This window comes from Helianthus annuus, chromosome 15 (genome assembly GCF_002127325.2).
Source record: "Helianthus annuus cultivar XRQ/B chromosome 15, HanXRQr2.0-SUNRISE, whole genome shotgun sequence".
Lineage (NCBI taxonomy): Eukaryota > Viridiplantae > Streptophyta > Magnoliopsida > Asterales > Asteraceae > Helianthus > Helianthus annuus.
The window spans coordinates 62,106,593-62,132,696 of NC_035447.2; the positions used below are offsets into that span (position 1 = coordinate 62,106,593).

Genomic DNA, 26,104 nt, shown 5'->3' on the forward strand with positions numbered 1-26,104 from the left:
GTACCTTCTAGTGTACGTAGACGACCTTATCCTCACAGGCAACAAATCCTCCTTAATCAACACTTTCACTATGTCTACATCAGGAATTCGCAATAAAGGATCTTGGTTCACTAAACTACTTTCTTGGCCTTGAAGTCGTATATGATACCAAAGGTTTTTTTCTCACTCAAACTAAATATGCAAATGGCATTCTCACTCGCGCCGGCTTAACCGACGCCAAACCTGTCCCCACTCCTCTCTCCACATCCGACACATTCACAAAAGATGGCACCCCATATTCCGATCCCACTCTCTATCGCTCCCTTGTTGGCGCTCTTCAATACTTAACCATCACTCGACCCGACTTATCTTATGCGGTCAATCAAGCTTGCCAACACCTACATTCACCCACTAAAAAACACTTCCAATTGGTTAAGCGGATACTACGCTATGTCAAGGGAACAATCTCTCACAGGTTGGTTTTTACACGTCCTACAACTCCTTCCATCTTAGGTTACTCGGATGCAGATTGGGCTCGTTGTATTGAAACACGGAGATCCACTTACGGTTACTCAATTTTTTTGGGCGGTAACTTAGTCTCCTAGAGTGCTAAGAAACTACCAACAGTGGCAAGATCGAGTTGTGAATCTGAGTACCGGGCAATGGCAAATGCAGCAGCCGAAATCGTTTGGATTACTCACCTTTTGCAGGAACTTCATGCTCTTCCTCCGACACGGCCGACTCTTTTATGCGACAACAAGAGTGCATTATTCATGAGCCAGAATCTGATTTCTCACAAACGTGCCAAGCACATCGACTTAGATTATCACTTTGTTCAAGAACTGGTTATGTCCGGTAAATTACACACCAAGTTTGTTCCTACCAAGCTTCAACTCGCGGAAATTCTTACAAAAAGTCTGCCACGACCTCTTTTTGAGCATTTCCGAGACTTACTACGGGTTCAACCACCGTCGTTTCGCTTGCAGGGGGATAACAGATAATATCATCATCACCATTCATCACTCCTACGATTTCTCCTCTTAGTCAATTGTGAATATTTTGTAATTATTATGTAGTCAATAATTGTTATGACTGTACATATATTTCTCCTTGTAATTGTAATCAAGTATATAATGATATCAAATCTCTCTAATCAATCAGAGAGAGTTCCTTGTCTTACACATTGTTATATACACGTGTCGAATACATAATTTAATTAAACTAGAAAGTTAAAAATGTATACACATTTATACTTATTAATTGTATTAAACTAGAAGCCTAGAAACCCTTAATAGTGGTATGGGTTGCGACTAAACTTCTTGACAATGACCACGAGCCCAATGGCCCAACCACCCATCTTAGCCGAAGTGGTGGAACACCCTGTGTGGACTTTACGGACACGGTGTCCTACCCAATCGGGTTAGGGCACTCCTTGGACATCACCTGCTCAATCAGCATCTGCCAAGTCTAACTCGCAACCCGCAAACGATCAACATGCCCACTTGATGGATTGTGATCTGTTATAACCAATAATTTTGAACATATATCATCAGCATACAACCAATGATAAATGAATACTCAATTCACTAAAATAATCAAAACTTAAATAAGAGGTGGAGGCATCATCCTCCATATATATAAATAGTGTACAACTTTTTTTAAACCCAAAAGTGGGTACAACCCATCAAAATAAAGAGCACAATCACTAATGCACAAAACACTCAAAAATACATAAGGTACAACATCTAATACAAAGAAATAGTACTAATTTATATTATAAAATTTTTAAATGCTATACGTAAGACGACTATGTACGTAACCACTTACCACATTCACTTTTTTACTTTGCATTATATCTAATCAACATTGTGTGCTTATGTCATTCTCGTAATTCTTCATTTATAATTGATTAATTGGTTCTGTATCAAGTGTGCATTAAACATCTAAACGCACTGATTTTTATGTATTCTTGTTACAGTTTTTATGTGTTGTAAACGGTACCCATACATATATTATCATATACGGTAAATAAAATAGAATAAACACTTTGTTTTTCTTATATTATATTTATATTAAATGGCTACAGAGGCTATTTTGTTGATTATAATAGAAGTCGCTTAACTCACATGACTTTAGTTTACCAAAATCGACCGACGGCTTTAGCTGTATCTTTGACTTTCTTGACCTCAAAGTGTTGAAAAAAATACATGCATCACTGCTAGTTTCTAAACAAATTAATACGTGTTTGAAACAACACAGAACATGAAGGCCTATTAGCTCAGTTGGTTAGAGCGTCGTGCTAATAACGCGAAGGTCGCAGGTTCGAGACCTGCATGGGCCACAACTATTTTATTTTAATTTTGGCTATATTTCGTACTTGCCCCTTTGTTTATGTATTAAATTAAATGACACAACCCATCCCCCGTTTAAATGAAGCCAAGTCTAGTCTATACGCATGAAGCCATGAACGGTAATAATTTGAAGAAAATTTCCTTCTAATTGTCTAAAGAAGGGCCGGTTCAATATTTTGTGGTTTGAAACATAATCTAAAATCAGGGTCCTTTTGTAAAGAGTACAATAAGAAATATTAAAAAAAAAATAAAAGAACTAAAACCATATTATAAAAACCGTAAAATGATAGGTCGGTTGTGTCTTGCGTGAATATGGATGATGTAACTCAAAATAAAATTAATAAAACTAAAACCATATTAAAATTTAAAATTTATGAACAAATAACTTCATCATTATTATGATTTCATCATGTTGTAGGAGATGGGAGCTAACGATGGATTAATCCAAGTAAAGTGGATTAATCTTTTGATGGTTTTGTCAGTAAATAATATCAGTAATATATACTTCAAATTTTTGGCGGTTTGAAAGGTAGTTATGGATGGTTGGTTTTGGAGGCAAAAACCGTTCACAACACGGGTTCTACCCGTATCCAACTTTAATCACCTCTAATACACACTATAAACTGAAAGTCTAAACAATAATACTAATCAAAATAAAACATAATTAAGTTTAATACTAACATGTGTGCCTTGTAAAGTCGTGGCTACAAATTGGAACATGTCATCATATGGACAATAGGTTTTTGCTCACTAGAAACTGTTAGCAAGCATACAATTAGGAGATATATTCAGACCATATTTCTGTATATAATTTGCATTAATCTCCTAGTAAATAGGCTGTATAGTTTCCTTATAATTCTTGTATCTCTGTACTATTTATACCCCTCAATGTTAATGAGAGAGATCATCAATTCATAAACTTTCATGGTATCAGAGCGCAGACGCTCTATACCCTAGCCGCCCTATTTTATTCTCCGACCACGGTCGGGCCACCCACCCTCGTCTGTTTTTTTCCCCTTGTCTCTCTGTCCTTCGCTACCATGTCAGACAACGAGACAACTCCGACAACTCCTGCCACACCCTCGAAGCCAACCCCACCTCCTCTCCATCCCGTTTATTCGGTTACCAACATTCAGCAAAAGGTTCGAGTTCTTGATGGTGTAAAAGTTTCATACACCTCCTGGGTTCGCCTCTTTCAGCTTCATGCTCGCGGCTATCGGGTTCTTGCTCACATTGACGGCACGCCGTCACCCGGAGAAAAAGATCCTACGTATGCTTCATGGCAGGAAATTGATTCAATTGTGCTTCAGTGGATCTACGGATCTATTTCGGATGATTTACTTGGACGCGTTCTCACTGCTGAATCCACGGCTCGTCAAGCTTGGATCCGGATTCAGAACATATTTCACAACAACAAGGGCGCTCGTATCGCTGCTCTTGAGCACGAGTTCGCTAATATTACTCTCAAGTCCCAACCTTCATTGGAGGCGTATTTTCAGCGTCTACGCGAACTCGCCGACCAGCTTAATGATCTTCTTGACGTTCCTATTGATGACAAGCGGCTTGTCCTGTAGATGGTCTGTGGTTTGCCGACAGAGTTTGATACTATGGGGTCCCTTATTCACTAGTCTCTTCCGGCCTGGGAGGAGGCATGTGAGATGCTTCTTGGAGATCAAAAGAGACGCCAAGCCCGCAATCTTTTGGATGGAAATACTGTTGTTGATGCTGCCAAAACACCAAATCCACCACCCACCAATAACCTTCCGCCCACTCGTGACTCCACACCCAACCCAACCGTGACTATCGGTCCCGGTCAAACCAGCCCCGGAACCGAGGTCGTGGCCGGGGCTCAGCCTCCCGTAACACTTCATCTCAGCCCAACAACACCCACCAGTCGCGCTTCTATGGATCTGCACCTCCCCCTCCATACCCATATTGGGCTCCCCCACCTTACTGGGCTCCGCCCCCATGCCCCTATCCAACTACATCCGCCTGGACCCAACCTTGGCAACCATACGGGCCCACTCCACCTCCTGCGGTCAGCAGCCATCGGCCCAGCAGTCATCACCCACTTCTCAGCCCAACGGTCAGCAGGCCCACGCTCACTTCACTGACTTGGATGCTTTGGACCCATCTCAAATCGCCCAGGCATTTCAGACAATTGTCGTGAACTCTGCGGCTGATGAGAATTGGGATATGGACACTGGAGCGACGTCTCATGTCACAATCGATCAAGGTACTCTCTCTACTATTTCCCCGTATTCTCACATAAAGTCTGTATTAGTAGGTAATGGCCATCGTCTTCCCGTTATTGGATCCGGTCACACCACCCTTCAAACACCTTCCAAAACCTTTTACTTAAAAAATGTCCTTTACAATCCCAATTTTATTAAAAACCTTATTTCCGTCCGTCAATTCACCATTGACAATAATGTTTCTGTTGAATTTGATCCATTTGGTTTTTCTGTGAAGGATTATAAGGATGGCACGCACCTGAGCCGCCACAATAGCTCAAGCGGTCTCTATTCCTTCACCAAGAACTCACTGGCAATGGCTCTTGTTTCCTTACCCTCTCCTCAGTCTTGGCATGCTCGCCTCGGCCACCCGGGTCGCCATGTTATGGATTTTTTCAGTTCTAAACATTTTCTTTGTAATAAACTAGATTCGTCTTTTGTTTGTCATGCGTGCCAGTTATCTAAACATAAAAGACTTCCTTTTGTTGATTATATTTCTGTTACTACTATGCCCTTTTCTATTGTGCATTGTGATTTGTGGACATATCCTGTCCTTAGCACCTCGGGTTATAAATATTACATGGTGCTCATTGATGACTTCACTCAATATGCCTGGGTTTACCCTTTAAAGTTTAAATCTGAAACCTTTACTAAATTCTCAAATTTTTATGCTTTTGTCAAAACACAATTTAAATTAAACATCCAACAATTTCAATGTGACATGGGAGGGAATTCAATAACCACCGTTTTTTGGAATTTGCCAACACCCACGGGATGCAATTCCAATTCTCCTGCCCTCACACCTCCCAACAGAACGGAAAATCTGAACGCATGATATGTCGCCTTAACGACATTATGCTATCTCTTCTCCTTCATGCCTCTCTGCCATCCAAATTCTGGGTCGAGGCTATCCACACAGCTTGCTACCTTCATAACATTCTTCCCACTAAAACCCTTCACCACTCAACCCCATGTACCGCTTTATACCAGCAACACCCGTCCTACGACCACCTTTGCGTCTTCGGATGCGCTTGCTATCCCAACGAATCCGCAACCCGACCCCATAAACTTTTTCCCAAGTCGTCCCGTTGTTTCTTCTACTTAGGTACTTCCTTGCGGTATAGTACCTCGTTTCGTGTGGTCCTATCAGGTGTGTGAGTTCTCTTTTTCTAGGTGGATGTCAAAGCAGTTCAGGTGATAGTTGACCTTTGTGTGTATCTTGGTGTGAGTTTGGGGAAACCATTGGTATTTAAAAAAAAATGGTTTGATATGCTTGTCGTATAGCATCTCATTTCGTGTGGTCCTTTTGAGGGTGTGAGTTCTTGTTTCTGGGTGGGTAATAATTATGCTCAGGTAACACACACAACAGTTAAAGATGGAACTACAACAGTTGACCTACTTGAATTAGTGATAATTATGGTTAGTTTGACATGTTGCTCCAGGATAGAAGTTTAGGCGCAGAATGTACTAAAGACGATATTCAACGGCTTGGTTGAATTGGATTTAGCGTTGGCCTGCATTAGAATTAGGCTAGTATCATTGTCATGAGGGAAGGCAATTATGTTGAGCTCGGTAACTAAAAAATCAATGTGTCAAGGTGTACTCTATAATTTTAAAATTGGGCTAGCAACATCACCACCGTACTCAAGGCTCCCCAAAGACATGACTCTATAGCTCCTCTTGAATCAGAATGGGAAGCAGGCCCGAGATAGACTAGAATCAGGCCGACACATGCAAGACCAGGTTGCCTGGGTGTTCTGTATTATTCTAACGACGCTACATTCCAGCAACAACAGGAGAAAGTTATTCAACTTATGCTTCATTGAAGTGATCTCTAGTCTTTCGTTGTCATTTGTTGATGGGTAGCTTACTTTGTGCCTTATAATATGTTATTTGAATGCGTATAACTTTTTTTTAAAAGCGGCATTTCATTAGAACCGGCCAACTAGCAAGAAGCTTGATGACCAAAAAACAACTACAACCAACAATAAAGGAACAAAACAACATTACAAGAAAACAAATTTACCTCAACTACATTCATCTAATCCATCAATATTTGCCCGAGACTTTAGCCAAAGGAACCCAAGAGCTTTGACTTCACCAAAAATGCCACTCACCGTCTTCTTACCATTGAAAATCTGACCGTTACGAGCCTTCCAAATAACCTAGTAAGATAAAACAATTATCGACTGAATGGCTTTTGAACCTGTCTCCGAGAGCCGGGGAAAACCATGAACCTGAAGGAGGTCGGAAGCGCTAACTGTGTTCCAGAGTTTACTAATGGAAGTAAATAGAAAGAAAGTAAAAATATTTTATGTTCTAGAGTTTAATTTAAAAAAGGAATAGAAATGAAAATAAAACATGGCGTTCGTGTTCCCGCGTTTCATTTGAGGAAGGAAAATGTTAATTTTTTTAGTTTTTCTTTCCTTCTAATTTGGAAGGAAATCAAAGGAAAGACATCTTTTCTTTCTATTTCCTTTACATTGTGTTCTAGAGTTTACTAATTGAAGGAAAGGAAAAGAAACAAAAGGAAAGTAAAAATATTTTTGTTCCAAAGTTTCATTTAAGGAAGGAAAAAAAAAAGGAAAATAAACATGTCGTGTTCTCGAGTTTCATTTAAGGAAGGAAGAGAAAGGAAATGAAATGAAAACTAGACTAAATTCTTTAGTTTTTCTTTCCTTCCGATTTGGGAGGAAATGCTGAGAAAGACATTTTTTTTCTTTTCTTATCCTTTCCTTTCTCACTTTACTTTCTTTTCTTTTCCCTCGTTAAGTTAACTCGGGATTACACCAAGCGGCAATGGCCGACCTCAATCGAAAAGATGATAAAAGTGAAAAGAATATTGAAAATCAAAACTCGACCCTAGCCCATTTTTGTTCTTTTTTTCCTTGAACGGACCAAATCTCTCGATGTCAAACGAAGCAGATCTAACTCGAATAACTTTGTTAATTGGACTCAAGCCACCCAGGACCCATTTTGTTCTAACTCCAAATCCAGTGATATGCGTATAACTTGCTAAAAGAATATGTAAACCCTAGAAATTCCATATCTCTATAAACCCTAGACATTCCTAATCAAAATCAAGAAGATGTCAGACCACATACCGTTTGAAATCCAATCAGAAATTATGAAAAAGCTTCCTGTGAAATCGTTGCTTCGATTCCGCTCCATCTCCAAATCATGCAAGTCTCTGATCGAAAGCTCTGATTTCATTACACATTATAGCAGCCAACAACAACATCTGCTTGTAAGTTATAAGGATTTAGTTAACAATGAGCAACAACACCTTTCGATTGTTGATGATGATAGTTTCCCCACACAGAGAGTTTCCGTTACTCTTCCACCATTGGTTGATGATATTCATGTTAATGTTATTAAAATTGGCAGCTCTCATGGCTTGTTATGTTTTTTCGCTAAAGCCCAGGCTGTTATTTGGAATCCTTCGATTAGGAAAGCGGTTACTGTCGTTATGCCTCCTGGGATAACTTATGCAACTGTTCAAGGATTTGGGTTTTGTCGCGGAACGACTGACCCTAAGATTGTCAAGATTGATAATAGAAACTGGTGGAGAGATCCAGCAAGTCCGGTTAGCACAAACCCTTGGAAAGTTGAAGTGTTTACGTTAAGCACGAAGTCTTGGAGAAGTCCATATAGCAGCATTCTCCCTCGTAGTAATTCGATTTACATTCATGGGAATCAGGTAGATATAGATGGGTGTCTTTATTGGCTTGGTAATGATTCCGTGACTGGTGCAGGTACGTGTTGTCATTCGATTGTGTCGTTTGATATGACAAGTGAAGAATTTGGAGAAGTAAACCTCCCGGAGAGTGTAACCCCTTGTGTATGGTTGACCTTGTATAAGCTAAAGGAGTCGGTTGCTGTGATTGAAGAAGGTCTAAAGGGTGATCAAGTAGTCTACCATGTATGGATGATGGAGGACGGTGTTTTAAAATCGTTTAAAAAGCTCTTAACTATTAGTAATCACTTGTTAGACGTATTTATAGTTGATGTAAGGGGATTTAGGAGAACAGGTGAACCTTTAGTTGAATTAGAACCTTATCTTGGCGCCGTTAGAGGACTTGCTGCTTATGAACCCTACTCTAAATCAATCCGTAATGTTGGGATTATTGGAAGAAAATCTTCATATTATGTGTGTTCCTACATGGAAACGCTACTTCTGCTTTGATCAGCCCGTTATTACGGTTTATGAAGCATGCAAGCAGGTTATGGATGTTTTTCTATTTGTTTTTGTTTATTGATCTTTGACTTTTTGAAGTCAACCGGATATTAACAGGTGTTTAAAAACTTATATGAGTTTGTATATATAGGAATGCTATTGTCGTATCTTCAACAAAAGGAATCAGTGTTTAAAAAATTATTAGGCACTAATCGCGCATAGGGGTACTGACTAGCAGCGATTGATCGATCTGAACTTTTTATAATATAATATATACACACATCGATATGAATATAGTACTTCAAAGTTCACATAGTATACTTTAAACATAAACATAACCAATCAAGTACTGAAAAATTTAGACATAAACGTATTAGTTAATGGATCTATGGATCGGGTCGGGAACTCGGGTTAACATGAGCCAAGGGACTGTTTTGCACCGATTTGGACCGCCTGCCGATTTTCTGGTCCGATTAGGTGAAATCGAATCGGACAATCGGTAGACTTTGAAAGAAATATTAAGTTTTAAATTGAAATGTGACAAGGTTGACCTTAAAAGTCAAAGTGCAGCTCATACCTTCCAAACTAACGGAGTATGAATTAACGTAAAGTGCAGCTCATACCTTCCAAACTAACGGAGTATGAATTAACGTCGTTAATTTTACAATTTGACCAAGATTTTTCAGGACACCAGAGAAGGCAGCTCTCGAGAAATCAGCCAAGTAATGTTGGTGAATTTTGTTGTTGTTCTGCGTGTAGTACTTATGTCGCCATCCTTCGTTTGAAAATCCGAGAAGCGCTCCGAGGAAACAAGGTCTAAAACCGAAGCGCAAGGCACAAAAGTGCACTGTTTTTCGTACTCGAGGTGCAAGTATCTTATATAATCTTTTCATATACCTCATAGGGTTTTAGGATCTCCTGCCTGAAATTTAGCTATAAATATCCTTTATATATGAGTTAGTTTATAAAATACATACATATACAACCTAAATTAAAAAGCTGTATGTACTACATTTTGATCCACAAAAACTCGCCATGTATAAGAGGCGCGCGCCTCAGGCAGCTTTTTAGTGAAAAAGCGCACCTCGGCTGTGCTTGGTGTACAACTCGCGCCTTGTGTAGCAAAATGCGCGGACCGCCTCAAAGTGCGCCTTGCGCCTAGGCGCACTTTTGTGAACCAAGCCATCATCATTTTCGGTAGCCTGAAAACAATGTTCTTGGTGGGAGTGAGTGAAGATGGCCGTTTAGATTTATAAAGTCGTTTGCGATGGAACCGGTTTCAGTTTCACGTTTTAAGTGTTGGAACCGGTAATTGTATAACCGTTTCCGGTTATTTGACCAAAAAACCATACGTGGGTAGGGTTCGGTTCCGGTTCTTAAGAAACCGGGTATTAAAATACCCTATTTTCGGGTTTTTTTTCTACCCTGTTTCCGAGTTTTTTAGTTCTATATTTTTTCGTATTTTTTAATACTCTATTGCGTTTTTATTACTAAATATGCATTGTATAATGTAAGAAAATTAAAATAAATGTACTAACATAAATTTTAAAGAAAGATATTAGAATCATGTATCGGGTATAGCCGGGTATAATCGGTTCCGGTTACAGGTATTGAGATCAAAATGCATACCTTATCTATACCCTACGAGTAGGGACGGTTCCGGTTTCGGGTATAGAAAATACCGGTTCCGGGTTTTTACCGGGTCCGGTTTTTTTGTACACCTCTACCATATGCTAATGAAATTAAAGTCAATCTCAAGATATTTCGTACACTAACGACACATGAGATTGATGACCAGATAAGTAGCTCTAATATTGTCACATCACGGTGTGTTGTTGTTTTAGAGCTCCAACTGATACATTTGAACCAACAAACACACAATATATACATAAGCATGAATTGTAAGGCTAATATCTTCATGGTAAACCAGCGAGACATAATACTTCAAAGATACCGAAGCTTGACAACAATCCAGTGATGGTCAGTAGGTCTCCTAAGGAAGTAAGAAACCTACTGACAGCATAAGAGATCTCTAGACGAGTCAAGACAAGATACTGAAACGCATCAACAGTGCATCCTTAGAGTCGTGGGTCATCCATAGGAACACTCGAATATTGGTAAAACTACATATGGTCTTTTAAGCCAGCAAACATGATGAGGGCCAACAAAGCTAGTTGTGACATATACAAAAGTCTCATGAGGTAGCTCTCCACGAATGAAACCATATTGACATCAATCTACATATATAATATCCTATCCTCGGTAAAAAGCAACCGGGATAACCAACACAATGGTGGTTGGTTTGATGAAAGCCCTTGGAAATAAGTCGTGCTTTATATATATGTTGACGGACACATTCAAATAAATGCTTGAGTGAGTGAGTTTATAGCTAGAGATGACGGTTATTTATTACACAAGGCAACCCTAACCTTGGGTCAGGCCGTACATCATCACACTACAAATGTTTGATAGTCGCGAGATTGAAAATGTTTTCTGTAATGCTTTTCAAATAAATCTAAGGCTAGGCAACAACTATATCCATGTAAAATGAATGTATTATCAATAAATGTAATAAAATACTGATACAATTGAGAAGGGAAGTAACATCTCATATGCCAAAATAAATAATATTCAAAGGAAAAGTACGACGTAGGTATCCCCAATACCCGCTGACATACCCAACAAATAATGGGTCAGGTATGTGATACAATTTTACAATCATATATTATCAAATATAATAAATATATAATTAAGACCAAGGCATGATATATTCTTTTCATAAAAGAAAGAGTAAATTACAAAGTTCGTCCTTTATATATGTCATTTATTACAAAGTATGTCCTTTATCTTTAATAAGCTCAGAAAACATACTCGATGTTTGCAAACCCTTACACATTATGTCCTTTAGCCCTAACTCTGTTATTTTTCATGGTTAAATCAGACCAAGGGTATCCCACATGAGGGTATATTGGTAATTTTACCAATGAATTTAAAATATCTAAAATACCTAAAACAAAAAAGAATTAAAAAAATAAATTATATCCTCTCTCTCTCTCATAACTCTCTCTCTCTCTTTTTAACCTCCTTCTCTCTCTTAACTCTCCCTCCCTCTTTAACATCCTGTGCTCCACTGCCAACACACAAGATCATACCAGCAAATCCTAACCATCTCTCCATCTTGCCTCTCGAACTCCGGCGATCAGAGTTAACTCCGACAGGCACACCGCAACGACCACCACCATCGTCTAGTGGTGGCACGTCGACGAATTATAGAGAATCGAGGGAGAAGAGAGAGAGCCGCATCTCACGGCGGCGGCACACGGCGGCAGTAGAGGCGGCGGCGGCAGCGGCGGTCCCTGATTCTTCTCCGATTTGTTCGAGAACTAATGGGTTTTGTGAGCTCGAGTCTCGGTTCTGTTCAACACTAGTCTCGGGTTCTGGTCGGGAGTCAGCGGGTCCGGTTTCAGGTTTGGCTCCGGATGGGTTCGAAGTTCGGGTCAAGATCTGAGTTATGAATGGTGCAGTCCGGTTCGGGTTGAACCAATTTGGGTTTTGTTTTGGTTGTGGTTCTGATCGACTGACTTGCCAGAACATGAAGAATTCGCCGGAGAACCTGCAACATCGAGGATGAAGTCGACTTCGCCAGAATCACCTCGCACCTTCATTTCGGTATACCTTCATTTCACAAGAAATGATTTATTTGTACCTATTCTAGTCAAACTTTTGCTTTCAAACTTTTGCAGTGTTGGCATCTTGATTTTCTGTTTGTTGGTGGGGGGTTTTGCAGAAGTGGATGTGCGGTGGTGGAGGTTCGGTGGTGATGATGGAAGTACGGTGGTTGACGGTGATGGAGGTGCGGTGGTGATAGTGCAGGTGTGGTGGCAGGTGGGTGGGTGGTGGTGTTGGTGGTTGCAGATGTGGTGTGATGACAAGTGGGTGTTGGTGGATGGTGTTGGTGTTTTTATATATTTTTAATAAATTAATAAAATTACCAAAATACCCTCATGTGAGATACCTTTGGTCTGATTTAACCATGAAAAATAACAGAGTTAAGGCTAAAGGACATAATGTGTAAGGGTTTGCAAACATCGAGTATGTTTTCTGAGCTTATTAAAGATAAAGGACATACTTTGTAATAAATGACATACATAAAGGACGAACTTTGTAATTTACTCTAAAAGAAAAGAGTGTATTACATCTCGGGTGTAATCTCTTGTTTGTTTAAGTGTAACATCTCATGCAAATAAACCCATAGATCATAGTTAAACAGCGATACAACTCCATAAACCATTGTTGAGATGTCGGATGCGCCCTTGCTTTTCTCACTCAAAGGCTTGAACCTCATGGTGTTGTAAGCCCATGCACCACCTATGGCACCAATCGTAGGTCCCAAAATGTAGACCCATAACCCTTTGTACTTGTTCCATACAAGTGCTGGTCCTATGCTTCTTGCTGGGTTCATTGACGCCCCTGATACTGGTCTGTCAATGTATTAAAATGCATGTCTTATAACACAATCTTAATAATTACTAATTTTATTATAACAAATATGTATAACTAGCTATGACGTAGATCTTACCCCGCAAACATAGCGTTAAGTAGAATGGTTGATCCAATGGCGACCCCGGCGAGTTGTCCCATCTACATTACGTGATCATGATATATTGCTACAATCATCATATTCGTAAAATATCCTTGGTAATAAGTAAAAGTGAGTAAAAATGCACTTACTGCTCGATCATCTGTGGCAACTGAACTGATGACGAACATGAGGTAAAATGTGATAATAATTTCCATCACCAAGGATTGAAGGTTGGATCCGGGAGGGACGTTTCCAATGAAGTGATCATGTGCCTCATTAAATATTAACCATAGGGTTCCACTCGCTACGATTGATGCAAGGATTTGAGCAATTACGTATCCTGGTACCTAAACAAACATTAATAAATCATGATAAGTTTAGAGTTTCTCATATAGTCCTTGATCAAGATTCATCTCATTATATATAGAATTGCAACCAAATTACAAGATAATGTCGTGGCAGAACCATAATTAACTTTCTAGTGAGAGTCAATAAGGTTCTTTTTCTCCACTTATTACAAAGAGTCTAACTCACGTTTTATTGAAAAAAAAAAACATATATCTTATATAAAAATCCAACAAATTCTAGTGACATTGGGCTGTGGATCCTCTTGAACCCTTCTTGTTCCGGCTTTGATAATGAGATAACGATAAAACGTCAATAGATATATCTTAATATTCAACTAGCTAGATAGAATAATGACCGACAAACAAACTTTAATGTAAATAACACATCATATAATAATACCAATAATAAATATTAAACTCCACTACAAAAATTATTCAAGATCAAGATAAAGATTATAATGTAATATGTGCACCGGAAATATGTCCAAAACAAATATGTAATCACCTCTTTCCAAGGAAACCTTCCGCAAGATGCCAAAGCAATGGTGACAGCAGGGTTGATATGTGCACCGGAGACATGTCCAACTGCGTAAACCATCACCATCACCGCCGTGCCCCAAACAATCGCGATTCCAGTCTGGCCCAACAGATTGTTCTTGTCATTGTTCACCATGATGGCACCGCAGCCTGCAAATACCAAGAAGTACGTAGCGAACAACTCCGCTAGCAACTGCCCAAAAATCCAATCATGAAATCGTATCAGTCGAATCTCTACAATCCTTAGGTTTCTTTGTCACATTGTTTCAATAATAAAATTTTCTGCTAAAAGGAAGATAAAACAATTGCTCGTTTATTAAAAAAAAAGGAGCCGAGGTGGCAGTGAAAGCAGTCTCTCTACCCTCCAGAATAGAGGAAAGATTATTGCGTACGTTTGTTTGTTACTTATTTGACAATGGAACTATGGAGTAAAAGAAATAACCTTTTGGGAAAACTGAGGACTGATCAAAGAGGAAGAAGGTGGTGTGGTATCTTTAGTGTCATCTTTTGGTATGATCAAGGTGACTTCATGGTGGTCATTGGCAGCACCACCGCTCTCCCCCGTGGCCATTCACCTCAGGAAACCTGTGTGTGAGTGTGGAGAGAGATGGAGATTGAAAATGAGAATGAAAATGGAGATAGATTTCAGGGAAGAAGAGAACAATGTATTTATAGAAGATTAAGGTGGACAGCTAGGATGAAAGCTAGAGTTGGTAACAACTGGATCGAGTAATTTTTGTAACATATATTGAACATGTTTGAGCATTCACTAGTTTATTATTTAGCTTTTAAAATTTTATAAATAGTTAGTTTACCAAAAGTATTATAAAATAAACTGTTTTGAAAGTATTTTTTATGGAAGTCACGGATGACAAACAGACCCAAATTAATTGGACCGGCAAAAACCTGAAACCTAAAATATTTGAGATGAGTAATGGAACGGATATAAAGATATAGAATCAAGTCTTAGATTAGTTTTTACAAATTTTCATGGGTATGGTATTAAGTGATACCTGACATGATGACCCAAAACATACATACTCATTTACCTTAATTGTATTCGTGAACATTTTCCTTTATTTTTACTATTCTTTGTCCCTGGATAGTAAACTTATATGGTAATTCATTCGTTGTCTTCTGGTATCTAGGTAATTTTCTTGGTTAATGAAGTTATATAAAACCTAAATCGTAAGAAATGTATTTAGAAACTCAAACGAATATTTATAACAAACTAATTATCAACTAACATATACCTAATATCTACAGGTATAAGACACGACTTTATAACCGAGAATGAAACTAAGATCATCAATATCCGTCTCATTGTCTTCCGATAAGTAACTTGTAAATTCACGGGTTTTTTTTTTTTTGAACGACAAATTTGGATCGCTGACGGACCACTGGAGTTGTAAATTCACGGTTTACTATAAACGATAGTAATTTAATGAAGGGATCCATATTCTTATTTATGTAGTTCGCAAATTTAAAAGCACAAGTATTTTTAGAAGGGTTTACAGCAAAAAACGATAATCCAAAAAACTTCACACAAAAATGTATCATATTTAAACTTTCTGAAGCGTATGTAGAACACCATATTCTTATTTAGATATAAAAGTTTCTGGATAATTTTTTATTTGGTCAGCATTGTGTGCATATATGTTATTCGCGTCTCATTATTACAAGTATCAAACATGTATGAAAAAAACGCACCCATTATTATGTATTCTTGTTAGGGTTTTTTATGTTCTAAAAGAGGATGAAAAGTTGATTTTCTTATATTTTATAATAATATATTAAATGAAGACATAGACTATTTTGTTGATTATATAGAAGTCGCTAAACTCACATGACTTTAGTTTACCAAAACCGACCCGTCGACCGACCACGGCTTTAGCTGTATCTTTGACTTTCTTGACCTCATGCTGGTCCAGAATGTTGAAAAAAAAAAATACATGCATCACTGCTAGTTTTCGAACGAACTAATATATGTTTGAAACAAAACCAAAACATCAAGAGGCCTATTAGCTCAGTTGGTTAGAGCGTCGTGCTAATAACGCGAAGGTCGCAGGTTCGAGACCTGCATGGGCCATTTTATATTTTTTGTTATTATGATTTTTGTTCTTTTTTTGCCCCCTTGTTATCTGTCTAAACTTATAATAGACCAAAATGCACCTTCAGAAAGAAAAACATTTCAGTTTAGCCAATATACAATGTACGGATAGAGAAGAAAAGATGACTCAAAAAGAAACAATGATTCATGAATTTAAGGAAAGATTATTAAGTTAGATCTATCTATCAAATACCTATGATATAATAATAATCAGTCATGGACCCAGGACAAGAAATAAGATGATCATGATATCGATTTGTACAAAATAAGTGAAACTGGTGGTGTACCTTTAGGCTACATTGATTGGACCCAACGACCAATTCATGAAAATAATCAGCTAGGGTTTTTAGATTTTGAATTAGAAAGGGTTTTGATTGAGATGTATTTGAATGAGAGAAAGGAAGATATTGTGCACGACCCGTTATCGCTATGATTTTGTAATTTGTCAAATAATAATTTTATTTTGTCATCACATCATGATTAAGAGAGGTGTTTTGGTCAAACTTTATGTGTTAAGGACTTCATGATTTAAATACGAGAAAGTGATATCATCGAAGAAGATTTTGAAAGAATTCAATGTCATGGGGACGGTATTAAGTTTCATGATTTGAATATGAGAAAATGTCGAATTAGTTTAGGTTAGTTCTTACGTATCTCAAACCAAGAGCTATATACTTACAAAACAAAGCACCGTTATTTGAGTCTCATAACGAGCCTTTTGACATGAGAATAAGTATTAGATCCGCTCCATGTAAGAGAGCATGAGTCGGGCCTCTTCATCTCACTGTACTTTAAGGTGACGACATTAGAGTAATTATATTGGCTTGGTGTACTTGTATGTCATTGTGTGCAAGATCTTTAGTGATCATTACCCTGTGGCTTGCTTAGAGAGATATCATAACGGGGTCTATGTAAAATGACCAATAATCTGGATTTGGAAGATTGTCCAATAGCTTGAGTATGTGAGATGGTCGTGTTCGGGTTCATCAGTTTCAACACACAAAACCGCCACTATTACCTCTCGTACATATGTATCTCACATACCTAAAGGTCGTTGAAAGGTATTTACAGGCTAAAGCAGGATGATGATAGATGCTCCCCACCCCTTATGATTAAGAATGTGATTTGTCATGTTATATGAACGTGCCAACTAATTATGTACGCTCTAGTTTTGAGTCTAGGTCTTAGAGATATTTTGTTAGGGTTAAAAGTAGGAGAAGAGGTTTATCTCAAAATAATATTGTGATCTTCATTCTAAATCAAATACCTAATAAATAGAGTGTGCGATTACACTAAACACCATAACTAAACTATTAGACTATGATATATTATGTAATTATAATTATAATTGTTTAGATAGTCAAAGGTTCAAACCATATATATTGTATCTTTATATATGATTGATTATTGAGAAGGGAAATCAATTTTGGCTATATTTCTGTTATGGTATTAGAGCCCAATCTCTGACATCTTAAACCTTAGTCGCCAACCCTAAACCATGCCCCTTCTCTTCACAACCGCTTTTGGCTATTATACTCAACCACAATAGCAATCCCCATACGGCGACATCAACATGGGTACAGGGACGGAATGATAGAAGCAAAAGAAACTCAAGTTATACAATTTCACTTAGAGGTGGTGGGCTCGTCCGTGATAGTATCACGGAATGGAACAACAACGCGTGGAACTTTCATCTCCCCCACCCCGTGCACTTGCTATAACGCGTTATTCTATAACGCAATTCCATTTTCGTGATATTTTTAACGCGTTATTGTTTTTGTTTTGTGAGTGTAATTGTTGGTTGGGGGAAATTGTTGGGTGTGGTGGTGAGTGATGACCACCCCGACTAAAAAAGGTTGTGAGTGATGGAAAAATGGTCGATGACATAGCGTAACTTGATTGGTGCTTGTGAGTGATAGAATTCTATCACTAGTGAACCACCCCCCCCCCCCTCCCCTCATATTGTTCATTATCTTATTACATACATAGGACTTTTATCGCCCATTTTGCATATGGTGCGTTCTCAAGAACACCAAACAAACAAACTTATTTCAAACTTCATTCAAACATATCAAACACTAAGAGGGCATGACTTTTCTTGTCTTCCAAAATATAATTGCTAATACTACAAAACAAAGTAGTATCATTACAGGGCCCAATCTTGGGGTTTACAAGACCACATACTCCGAGAATGTGGTGGGGATGTTTTAGACTTCGATTACAGGAGTGCGTTGGACCTTTTGCATAGTTCTCTTCCCGACCTTGATATTGGCGGTTTCTACATTAAAGACACCGCCCCTCCTAAATCCCAGAAAATTCTGGCGAATGCCTTATATGGCGAAATTGTCAAGAGGTTTGAAGAGAAGTTTGTCTTATCCCCTCGGCAAAGAGCTGTGTTTGAATGTCTACGTGCCCCACATGCTCAAGATTTTATGTCTGTCGCACCTATTGAAGGCTTGGGGCAACACATGTCGGCAGTGGAATACCGTGCTATCCTTAGATACCGACTGATGATTCCTTTGTTCCCAGTTGACGAGCCATGTCCGGTATGCCGCAAAGCGTGTTTGGATTCTTTCGGCGAGCACGCGATCCACTGTAAAGAGCTACCAGGGTTTAAATATCGGCATGCATTGGTGAGAGATGTGTTATGTGATGTTCTTAAGCGGGCCGGGATCTCTGCCAAAAAGGAGGCTCCAGTAAATTTCCTGACTCACCCCTTAGAGGGGAGGTCCACTTTACGCCCGGCGGACATCCTTGTGTTTGGATGGGAAGGGGGGAAACACGCTTGTGTAGATTTAACTGGAGTCTCCCCCTTGTTGGGCTCAAGGACAAGGGCTTTGTCGTAGGGCAAGCGGTGCTCAAGGCAGAGGCGAGCAAAGTGGCAAAACATGAGAAAGCCTGCCTGGAGAATCAACATGTGTTTGTCCCGTTTGCGTTTGATACCTTTGGTGGTCTCGCTCCTGACGCTGTGCGACTTTTGAACCGGGTTCAAAAAGTCGTTAATAGTAATTCTTCGGCGCTAAAGGTTTCAAACTTTGTATTTAGTAGAATTGGTTTTTCTATTCAAAAGGGGGTGGCGGCGCAACTTGTTGCCCGACTACCTGCCATTGCTTTGTAAAAAAAAAAAAAAAAAAAAAAAAAAAAAAAAAAAAAAAAAATAACAACCATTCGTAAATTCGTCAATCTCAGAAAATATAGATCTGGCCATCTGGGTAATCGAACTTACAACAGATTACCGACGATTTAGCAACAAAAAAATTCGCCGACATAGTTTTTTGAAAAAAAAAATTGCTGCATATGTTATTGAAGGATTTATATAGAATAAAAAAAAGAGTTAATTACTGTTTTCGTTCCTGTGGTTTGTCAAAAATCACTATTTCAGTCCATTAGTTTAAAAATTTTGATTTCAGTCCCTATGTTTCACTTTCGTAACTATTTTAGTCCCTGTGGTTTCACTTTCATAACCATTTCAATCCATTTATTCTGTTAGTACAGGGACTGAAATGGTTACGAAAGTGAAACCACAGGGACAGAAATCACAATTTTTAAACTAATGGTCTGAAATAGTGATTTTTTACAAAACAAAGGGACGAAAACAGTAATTAACTCATAAAAAATCTATATTAGTTTACTATGACTCGGGATCATATACAAACCATATTTAGTATAAAAACTGTAGAAACAAATAGTTGTAAGGGTATTTTGGTATTTTTCGTTATACGTGTTGCAAAACCTTAATTTCATGTTTTCAAAATTTCGTAGATAATAATAGTGAATTCTAATTACATAACTAGCACATAACAAATAACAAATTCACCTCAAAATAGGATTTCATTATTGGTAAAAAAAAACAATACTAGCACGACAATTACATATAATATTTACCTCATACATATAGATTTAAAAACTAACACAATACACATTAAAATTACATAATTAGCACAGTTATAAAGCACCTTTTAGTAACTTAAAAAATGTCAATCTTGTTGTAAACCAGACATTTTAGGTTTAACCCATTACTTATGGGCTTTGGGATTTATAATTATGTTCATCTCTATATATTGTAACTAGGTTATAACCCAGAAACTTTCCGGGTAGGAAAGTTTAATTTACAATAAATAAAAGTATATAAATAACATTTTTAACCTCTAAAATATTCTCTTTCCCTTATCTTCACCACAAATTTTAAATTCGGTTTCTTAAAAGTTTTTCCACAAAACTAACTATTATCTATCATGTATGGTAGTTTAATGAAAAAACTAAAAATTGAAAATATCTTTGGTAACCGACTATACCGGTTCAGTGGTAATTAAGTCGGGTCATAGAATTAAAGGCCAATGGTTGACTAACATAAGTGTTTTATGCAAATAACCGAAAACCAAAATGAAAATTAATCCAAAATTCAAACCAAATTGTGCACACCCCTATATCAATATACACATAGCAAATTCCCATCTTTAGAGGTTTACAAAATCCAATCAAGGATACTCACATAGTAGCAAATAAAAATATTTTTTCTTGTTCTTTAAAAGTAAAAGCACAAAGTACGATGCTTACTAACCAATGACGGGCCATTTTGAGCATCAATGTAATAACCATGGGAACACATTCTTCGTATCCAGAGAATTGAGAATTGACCAGGATACCTTTTAGCACCTTTTAAAATTACATAACTAGCACAGTTATAAAGCACCTTTTAGTAACTTAAAAAATGTCAATCTTGTTGTAAACCAGACATTTTAGGCTCAACCCATTACTTATGGGCTTTAGGGTTTATAATTATGTTCATCTCTATATATTGTAATGTTGAATAGAATAAAGATGAGAATTCAGTTTATTTCTATTTATCTTTGGTTTTTATCACGTTATCAGCACGATCGCTCTATTCATCAGGGAATTTACCGGCTTGGATTCAGATAATTGTCGTTCATCAAATCCGGGTACACTATCAATTTTTCTGCAATATTCTTTTGAACTTTAGATCAAACTAGGACTGCCCTGTTTTTGTACATTAGGACCGAAACGAAAAACAGTTCTTAAATCTCCGGCAATCCAGAAACGAAATCAATAATCACAGAATCGAATACAGTTAAATTAGTTTTTTTTTTTGTCAAACACACGACTGTTCCTACCGCCGCACATAGCAATCTTACCCGAAAACCTTCCTCCGGGTGTCAACCGACGCTGCGCACACACGTATTTTCTGCATTACACTCAACCAAAGCATCAATCAATGGGTGTAGAATCTGAATTCGAAGCGACGTCGTTTTCTTCTCCGACGAAAATCACCTCATCAATTTTCACTTGAAAACGGTATGAGAAATACCTCTGCAGTTCACCGGATTATTCTTACTCGCCGGAGAGCATCGGAACTCAACAACTCCGACCAAGCTTAAACCTTACTCATTTTCCTCGAATCGGTAAAATATTTTCGTGCCTTTTCATATATATTGTTCGTACCAAAGCCCTTTAATGATTCATATTAGCAGTAACTTTACATACTTCGATTTCTAGGACAAAGGAATTAAGTTCAAGAACTTGATTTGTGCCGTATGTTTTCCTAGTTTAAACAAATCTCTCCCTGTAAATAAAATTAATACATAGGTCATATCCTAGTTCATACAAATTAATTAAGCAGCCAGGTAGTCTTTAATCCATTCTTAATAATACACCTCATTCGCTAAAGGTTTGTAGTTTCGAGTCCTGTATCTTTCGCTTTTTAGTATGCGTTTGTTAATCTTTTTGTATTGCATGAACTTGGGCCAGATCTATAGTATATAATTAATATACAACTGGTAGCCCACCCATTTTGCCTTAAAAAACATAATATTGCAATTATAGTTTTCTTAAATAGTTTTTATATCTAAAGCGGGAATATCTAACTGTTGAGCACCCCCTTAAATTATGGACAAACATCAAAGAACGTTTTGCCCATCAGAAGTTGGTCTACTCCCCAAAGCCCGCTATGAATGGCTTCATTTACGACTACAGGATTTTAAGACTATCAGTGAGTATAATTCTGCCCTGTTTCGCATTACCTCTGAACTTAAACTATGTGGTAAGAAAATTACTGATGAAGCATGCTTGAAAAAACTTTCTCAACGTTCCATGCCTCAAATATGCTCTTGTCGCAGCAATACAGGGAACGTCAATTTACCAAATATTCGGAATTGATATCATGTCTTCTGGTCGTGGAGCAAAACAACAAGCTCCTACTATAAAACCATCAATCGCGACCCGTCGGTGCAAGCCCATTCCCTGAAGTGAATGTGGTCAATTATCAAAGCGAACAAGGTAGAGGTAGAGGTCGCGGCCCTAGCAGAGGTCGTGGTCGTGGTCGAGGACGGGGATATACATGGCATCGAGAGTCCTAGAACACTAAAAAAATAGCAGTGGTGAATTGAGTCGACATAATACGGGGCGACCTTCAAAAGGGAAAAGTAGCGGGAACCAAAGCAACTTTTGTTATAAATGTGGGATGTCAAATCATTGGTCCCGCACATGTCGCATCCCTAAACACCTCATTAAGGCATATCAACGCTTTTGTTATAAACTCTTGCAATGTTTCATTTTACTTCTTTGAATTACCTTTTATTTATTTTTATTTCCTGAAGAAATATGTATACTAGCTCCAGTAGAGCTATTATTGGTGATGAATGTCAGGTAGATAGCGGTAGTACCAACACTATTCTCAAAGATATGAAATTTTTCTCTGAGTTGTCTACGGCAGAGACACCGATTAGTACTATATCTGGTGTCAGTATCCTTATCGAAGGCTCCGGCAGAGCACACATAACATTATCTTCGGGTACCAAATTAACTATTGATAATGCATTATATTCTAGTAAATCCAGAATAAATTTACTTAGCTTTAAAGATATTCGAAAAAACGGTTACCACCTAAAAACAATATCTGAAAATAATATTGAATATCTTCAAATTACTTCAAACAAAAATGGCAAAGAAACAATTGTTGAACAATTATGAGCCTTATCCTCTGGATTATATTGTACTAATATCAATCCTATCGAATCATACATGGTGAGTAACCAAAAGCTGTTAGATAACGACACATTCAATATATGGCATGACCGTCTAGGTCACCCTTGTAGCATAATGATGAGACGAATAATCAAAAGTGCAACCGGGCACCTTCTCAAAAACTTAAAAGTTTTGCTACCACAAGACTTATCATGTGCAGCATGCTCTCTAGGCAAACTTATAACTCGGCCCTCACAAACTAAATTGATACATGAAACCCCATCATTTTTAGAAAGAATCTAAGGGGATATTTGTGGGCCTATTCATCCTCCGTGTGGACCATTCCGCTATTTCTTGGTCTTAATAGACGCATCCTCAAGGTGGTCACATGTGAGCCTTTTAGCTACTCGAATTTGTCCTTATCTCCCCCTAAGACTGGGAACATTGTTTCATCAAAATGATAGTCAGCATATCGTGCTGTAAACATGTCTCCCGTCATTGGTTCTGAATATTTAATAATGGACGGGGAGTTAAAACCAATATAGATACCCAGTCTTCTTTGGGGCCCTGTTGTAGTACGTTGTGGTGGCGGTATTGGTACGTATACCGCACAACCAAAAATTCTAAGGTGAGACAAACTTGGTTCTCGTCCGGAGACCAGTTGCAATGGGGAGTATTCATGATCAGCAGTTGGTCTCAATCTAAGCAGTGCAGCGGCATGCAAAATAGCATGACCCCATGCAGAAGATGGTAATTTACATCTCATTAAGAGTGGTCTAGCGATTATTTGTAATCGTTTAATCAGAGATTCAGCTAAACCTTTTTGTGTGTGAACATGAGGTACTGAATGTTCAACATTGATCCCAGTTGACATACAATAGTCATTAAAAGCTTGAGATGTGAACTCTCTCACATTATCCATCTGGATGCTTCTAATTTGATTATCGGGGAAATTGGCTCTCAATTGTATGATTTGAGCTAAAAGTCGGGCAAATGCTACGGTAACACAAGAAATAACGTGGAATGCATCATCGCTATCAAATCTCGACCCCCGAAGTGGCCAATGTAAATATGAAGTCCAAAAGATCATACATTTTGTCGCAACTCCCGTCCCCCTAGTACAAAACCCGGGAACGGGCGGCCGCAGCTAGTTCTGGTGGTATCTTATTTTTGTCTAATTTGGCAGCGGAATTTTTCATCAGGACCGTAGTTAGGAAATATTTTATCAGAGTAAAATACCACACCTTCATAATATTAAACACATGGGATAAAACCCAAGTTTTCAGTACACACATTTTCATAGGGATACACCCTATTTTATTTAATAAAACATCTATTTATTTTTAGGTAACTTTATTTCCACTTTTCCAAGCCTTCAGTGCTGTCCAGCTGTCTTCTATTTGGCTTTCACATTTTGTTATCTGAAACGCGTTTTAAAAACATTTTGTCAGTGGGAAATACTGGTGAGTGAATCCCAGTTTAATCAAGTTTTAACAAAAACCATTATACAGTATTGAGGGCGATCTCGCAATTACATTTGTTTCCAAGTTATAACAATTAACATCCATGGTACTGTCAGACCGACTTGTGGAAATGTTACTCCTTGACCAGGTGGTAACAAATTTTGTATACAAAACCCCCAACATACTCATGATAATTATATTCTTACAAATACTCAATAACTGCTTAATATATAATTATTTAGGGTTTCCTGGTGATAATGTATAAATTACACAAATGCACGCGTGTTACTATAATAACCCATTTTAACATTAGTAATACCCCCCCCCCCCCCGAGACGGCATTCCAACGACTACGTCGGGCAGAACCACGACAGCCGTTACGGAACCCTAGATCAATCGGGCAGAGTATCTAATACGTCTCCAGGGGTTATGATACTTACATCGGGGCAGAACCTCGCTATTTAGGGGGGTATAATAACCGAGTATTATGCCTACACTTCAGAAATTTGAGATTGAGAATGAAAATGAACGTGCAGACTGAAGATTCGAGGCCCTACGCGGGCCACAACAACTTAAAGATCAGGCGAACCCCGGAGATGACACGTGTCATAACACCTGTTGAACCTACGTGATGACCCGGACCAGCAACGGTCTAGACCCCCTTTTGACGTTGCATTAATACACATCCATAACCTAACTTAGAAGTGTCACAATAGACTACAAAGTCTTCAGTTCCTTCTGGTAACGCTAATATGGGTGCATGGGTTAGTCTTTGCTTAAGAGTTCTAAAAGCTTCTTCCTGTTTTGGTCCCCATTCAAACTTTATGGATTTACAGGTTAACTTGGTTAAGGGAATGGCTATTCTAGAAAAATCTCTAATAAATCTTCTATAATAACCGGCCAATCCTAAGAAACTTCTAACCTTGGTTGGTAACTCAGGGGTTTTCCATTTGGTAATCGCTTCGATCTTTGTTGGATCCACATGAATTCCTTCATGATTAACTAAGTGTTCGAGAAACTGTACCTGTTCTAACCAAAACTCGCACTTTGAAAACTTAGCATAAAGCTTTTCCTTTCTTAATAAACTTAAAAGTGCTTGCAAATCCCTTTTATAATCCTCTTTACTCTTAGAGTAAATGAGAATATCATCAATAAAAACAATTATGAATTTATCCAAATATGGCTTACATATTCGGTTCATCATGTCCATAAATGCGGCTGGGGCATTGGTTAAACCAAATGGCATGACAGTAAATTCATAATGGCCATACCTTGTTCTAAAAGCGGTTTTAGGAATGTCCTCTTCCTGTACCTTTAGTTGATGATATCCTGATCTTAAATCG

At 38.1% G+C, this 26,104-nt stretch overlaps 3 protein-coding genes and 2 non-coding genes across 5 annotated transcripts; 4 read left to right on the top strand and 1 right to left on the bottom strand.

Annotated features, from left to right (window-relative positions):
- Positions 1 to 2,246: 2,246 nt before the first annotated feature.
- TRNAI-AAU lies at positions 2,247 to 2,320 on the top strand. Its single transcript has one exon. It is a non-coding gene; the product is annotated as a tRNA-Ile (tRNA).
- Positions 2,321 to 3,370: 1,050 nt separating this feature from the next.
- Positions 3,371 to 3,904, top strand: LOC110913791. Its single transcript, XM_022158610.1, has one exon. It carries the CDS (start codon positions 3,371 to 3,373, stop codon positions 3,902 to 3,904), a length of 534 nt encoding a protein of 177 aa, XP_022014302.1.
- Positions 3,905 to 7,418: 3,514 nt separating this feature from the next.
- LOC110911760 (putative F-box protein At1g26515) lies at positions 7,419 to 8,939 on the top strand. Its single transcript, XM_022156409.2, has one exon. It carries the CDS (start codon positions 7,653 to 7,655, stop codon positions 8,748 to 8,750), a length of 1,098 nt encoding a protein of 365 aa, XP_022012101.1. The 5' UTR covers positions 7,419 to 7,652; the 3' UTR covers positions 8,751 to 8,939.
- Positions 8,940 to 12,890: 3,951 nt separating this feature from the next.
- LOC110911761 (aquaporin NIP1-1) lies at positions 12,891 to 14,861 on the bottom strand. The gene is made up of 5 exons (XM_022156410.2): positions 14,650 to 14,861; positions 14,176 to 14,400; positions 13,473 to 13,670; positions 13,321 to 13,382; positions 12,891 to 13,222 (listed from the first exon to the last, which is right to left on the bottom strand). The coding sequence occupies exons 1-5, from the start codon at positions 14,776 to 14,778 to the stop codon at positions 12,934 to 12,936; spliced, it is 903 nt and encodes a 300-aa protein (XP_022012102.1). The 5' UTR covers positions 14,779 to 14,861; the 3' UTR covers positions 12,891 to 12,933.
- Positions 14,862 to 16,222: 1,361 nt separating this feature from the next.
- On the top strand, positions 16,223 to 16,296 carry TRNAI-AAU. Its single transcript has one exon. It is a non-coding gene; the product is annotated as a tRNA-Ile (tRNA).
- The last annotated feature ends 9,808 nt before the right edge of the window (positions 16,297 to 26,104 follow it).

Excerpts from the sequence above, each read along its gene's own strand:
- LOC110913791 (XM_022158610.1), top strand. The coding sequence starts at position 3,371 with ATGTCAGACAACGAGACAACTCCGACAACTCCTGCCACACCCTCGAAG.
- LOC110911760 (XM_022156409.2), top strand. The coding sequence starts at position 7,653 with ATGTCAGACCACATACCGTTTGAAATCCAATCAGAAATTATGAAAAAG.
- LOC110911761 (XM_022156410.2), bottom strand. The coding sequence starts at position 14,778 with ATGGCCACGGGGGAGAGCGGTGGTGCTGCCAATGACCACCATGAAGTC. Across the intron at positions 13,383-13,472 it reads TTGCCACAGATGATCGAGCA|ATGGGACAACTCGCCGGGGT; the intron begins GTAAGTGCATTT and ends CACGTAATGTAG. Across the intron at positions 13,223-13,320 it reads CTTAACGCTATGTTTGCGGG|ACCAGTATCAGGGGCGTCAA; the intron begins GTAAGATCTACG and ends ATACATTGACAG.